At 35.6% G+C, this 4,189-nt stretch overlaps 1 protein-coding gene across 6 annotated transcripts in view; it reads left to right on the top strand.

Annotated features, from left to right (window-relative positions):
• BPNT1 (3'(2'), 5'-bisphosphate nucleotidase 1) overlaps positions 1 to 4,189 on the top strand; it is a 28,424-nt gene that overhangs the window by 17,767 nt on the left and 6,468 nt on the right. For 4 of the 6 annotated variants that reach the window (XM_017526326.2, XM_017526329.2, XM_017526325.2 and 1 more), the window contains 3 exons: positions 1,209 to 1,257; positions 1,764 to 1,855; positions 3,384 to 3,428. In XM_017526326.2, the coding sequence (XP_017381815.1) occupies positions 1,209 to 1,257; positions 1,764 to 1,855; positions 3,384 to 3,428 (186 nt within the window). The remainder of the gene's footprint in view (positions 1 to 1,208; positions 1,258 to 1,763; positions 1,856 to 3,383; positions 3,429 to 4,189) is intronic. The other 2 variants (XM_017526331.2, XM_017526330.2) reach the window with 1 other exon arrangement.

The raw sequence follows: 4,189 nt of genomic DNA, 5'->3' as shown, positions 1-4,189 counted from the left end.
ACCTTGTACGGTTTTACACATACCCTCCAGCCTGAACAACAGAGTGAGAACCTGTCTCATTAAAAATAAAAAATACTTTTAGGAAGAAAATCTAATTTGTTATTTAGTAGATTTGGTAGTAAAACATTCATTGGTAATTAGGGATAGAAGGCTATAAAACAGGTTGGTACCTCATATTTTTAGAAGGCCATAAATATCATCCTGCTTGCTTTTTATAGTTGCTTAAGTTAAATCTGTGACTTCAGTTAGCCACCATAACTTCCTTAGTTTTCTAATTTCTTTTTCAAGACAGGGTTTCACCATGTTAGCCAGGCTGGTCTTGAACTCCTGACCTCAGGTGATCCGCCTGCCTCGGCCTCCCAAAGTGCTGAGATTATAGGTGTGAGCCACCACACCCAGCCAGTTTTCTAATTTTTAATCATTTAATGCATACTCATTGGAGACTTACTATGAGTAAGACACGTTGCTCTGTGGTATGGAGGAAACAAAGAAAATGAGACATGGTGCTCTCTATCAGAAACATGCCCGAACCCATAAATTCACATCATTTTATAATTCTAGTGTTTAAAGCAGCAAATCCCAAATCATGTTAAATGTACTAAACAGAAGGAATTTTCCTTTTAAATCTGCTGCCAGTTTTATTAGTCGTTCATTTTTCACTGGATTATATGGACTGTGCCCTTAAGATAATCAGACTGTTGTTGTTTTTTTTTTTGATAGATGAGTGGTTTCTATGTTGCCCAGGCTGGCCTGGAATGCGTAGCCTCACCTCCTCATGCGCCAGGAAAACTGGCCTGAGTCACCATGGCTCCCAGACTGTCGTTTTTTTTAAATCAGCACTTATATATAAAAATGAGTGGCAGCTATACATGCTCAAAACATTTTTTATGCCACTTTACAAATTTTCCCTGTACTATGATCTAGAGATCAGTATATTCATTGTGCTTAGTATTCAAATGACAACAACCTTTTATTAGTTAAGCATTTTATGTTGAAAATTCTTAAATCAGACTTTTATTCAAATGGAATTCTTCCATGATTACAAAAGAATGTGGTTTTTGTACTATTTAAAAACAGATGACATTAACTTTAGCCATCCATAATATATCAAAAAGGAAAAAAGAAGAGTAATTTTGATCCATCTAAATCAATTTTTAGAATTTTGTATGCTTGATTTAGATATTTTCCTTCTCTCTTTTTAATTTTAGCTTGTGGTCTGGGTTGATCCTCTGGATGGAACCAAGGAGTATACTGAAGGTTGGTATCTCTTTTGTATTCATATTTGACAGCAGGACAAGGATATGATATTTAGTTGTAAATATTTGATATTTTGTATGTTGCATGGAAAGCTAGTATCATGTGTTATGTTTTGCTCTAAAGCTACATTTGTGGTCATTGGTTATCATACATCACTGATTATCAAGACAGAGGAAGGAAATTCATCTTTTCAAATACCACTCCCCACATACTCTACCAGCGCCACACTTCTAATGTCTCCCAGACGAGAATAACTAATATAGTAAACCATTGTTACCAAAGGGAAACCTGTACTGAACCCCCAGCTTTAATGGGGTAGAAAAATGATAACCAGCACAGCTGTGTAGCTCGTGCTCTGCCACCTCCACCATCCCATGCCCGTCTCACTCACTCTCCCCTCATCTGTGAACTGCTTAACTGCAAAAATAACTTTGAGCAATTGATGTAATAATGATGAGTCATAACATGAGCAAGTTATATAATTGACATTTATTTCTTCTTTACAGGTCTACTTGATAATGTAACAGTTCTTATTGGAATTGCTTACGAAGGAAAAGCCATAGCAGGAATTATTAACCAGCCATATTACAACTATGAGGTATTACTACAAGTGATACAAAGTTATTTCATTAGATAAATAATTATAGTGTTATATGATTCTTCATGTTATCTAAGTGAGTAGTTTTTAGCTTGGTTGCACATGCAATCATCTGGGGAACTTTTCACTTTTAAAATTTTATTTATTATCTTCAACGTTTTTTAGCTATGCTATTAACTGTTGAGAAACTTTTTAAAATATGGATTCCCAGGCCATTCCCGAGACCTATTGAATCAAAATCTCTGGTGGCATTGGTACTGGGCATGTAAATATACGTATGTGTATATACACAGATATACTGTATGCATTATCTATTTTTAAATTAATTCCTTATAATTCAAATACAAATGTTAGAGAATTACTGATATGGTTCTTGATTAACTTGGGCATCAAGACACCTGATTTACGATTGGTTCTTGAAGCACATTAGAGAAATGAACCATTTCAACCAAGGAAAGATGCTAGCCATGTTGTTTTCCAGGTAATGTTGCATAGTGCCTGAATTACAGTCCACATTCGTAACAGAACTTATTATGCTCGTGCCCTCTTTTCTCTTGTCTCTAGTAATCTGCTTTGATTTTCTATTATATATCAGAGAAATTGCCTTCCATAGAAGGAAGAGACTAGTGTAATTTCAAAGCAAGAATAAGAATATACCATTAAATTACATTTTATAGAAAATTGTTGAGATAAAGTAGTTAAGGTATTTATATTAATGAGACCTTGATAGAACTTTACAGGAACAAAATAATCAGAATGGGCAATATTAGTTCTGATTTTCCACTCTGAGTTGAAAGCAGAGTTAATCTTTATTTCTAATATAAATTTGTTTTTTTTCTGCTGTTCATCTGATCATAAATTTTATTTAACGAGTCATGTGTTTCTTAGGATTTACCAAAATAGTTATATGTTATTGAGAAAGTCTCTTGGGTTAAATTGCTTGTGTCTATTAATTCTTTAAATATGATTTTAATGTTCATACTGTTATATGCAGACACAAGTTTGTGGTTTTTATGTAAACTTTAAGACTATTACTTTTTTTTTTTTTTTTTTTTTTTTTTTTTTTTTTTTTGGAGACAGAATCTCACTGTGTCACCCAGGCTGAAGTACAGTGGTGCGATCTCGGCTCACTGCAACCTCCACCTCCTGGGTTCAAGCGATTCTTCTGCCTCAGCCTCCAAAGTAGCTGTGATTACAGGCATGCGCCACCATGCATGACCAATTTTTTTTTTTTTTTCATTTTTTTTTTTTTTTGCATTTTTAGTAGAGACGAGGTTTCATCATATTGGCCAGGCTGGTCTCAAACTCCTGACCTCGTGAACCGCCCACCTTAGCCTCCCAAAGTGCTGGGATTACAGGCCTGAGCCACCATGCCAGGCAAGACTATTACTTTAGAAAGGGGCATTTAATTCATAGAAAGCATTGTAATGCATGGTACCTTTCATCAAGAAAAAATCTAAGTGCTTAGGAGTTAATAATTTTTACCACTTCTTTCTGAGATTAGAAAAATTGTATTCATTTTCCACAGAACAATGAAAAGCAGCAGTTAAGGGAACACAGGAATGAAGCAAAGGTGAGAAAAATAGCTAGGGTTTTGGCTCCACTAGCAGGCAGAAAAGAGGTAGGCAACTTATAGTACCCCAGGTGGTCACTGTGCATCCCACCCACATACAGTTCATTTTCTCCTGTGCTGCTTCTCTTCATGACCTCTCTCTGTATCACTTCCCCTTCTGTGTGCTCTCTTTATCCTTTCTTTTGCTTCTCTTGCTTATGCCTTAAAACTCATTACAATAAATGGAAGTAGAAAAGTTGCTCAGCTGTGTTGGTGGTATTCAGGCTAAAGATTCAATTTTAAATAATCATCATCACCATAATAGCTAAAATTTATTAAGAATTTACTGTACGCTGCCAGGCTCAAGGGTTTCAAATGTATCCTTTCATTGAATACTCACCACAGCCCTTTGAGGAAACTATTGTCCCCATTTTAAAGAGGAAACTGAGGCAATTAACCTGCCTGTGGTCACCCAGGTGGTAAATAGCAGAGCTGGGATTCAAATTCAAATCCAAACCGCTACTGTATTACTTTATATTGCCCTCCTCAGACAGAGAAAAGACTTAGCAATTCAAACTTTATTATTGCTTCCAACATATACTGAAATTGGTAGGCACTTAAAGGAAATAGCATGAAGAAACGCAATCAAGTTTTATATTGAAGCCAGTTTTATTTGTTTATTTATTTATTTTGAGATGAAGTCTCGCTCTGTTACCCAGGCTGGAGTGCAGTGGTGCAATCTCGGCTCACTGTAATCTCCTCCTCTTGGGTTCAAACAATTC

The sequence above is a fragment of the Cebus imitator genome, unplaced genomic scaffold, assembly GCF_001604975.1.
Source record: "Cebus imitator isolate Cc_AM_T3 unplaced genomic scaffold, Cebus_imitator-1.0 Scaffold42, whole genome shotgun sequence".
In the NCBI taxonomy this organism is placed as follows: domain Eukaryota; kingdom Metazoa; phylum Chordata; class Mammalia; order Primates; family Cebidae; genus Cebus; species Cebus imitator.
Note: the sequence above shows the minus strand (reverse complement) of the source record. Positions and strands in the feature narration are given on the sequence as shown.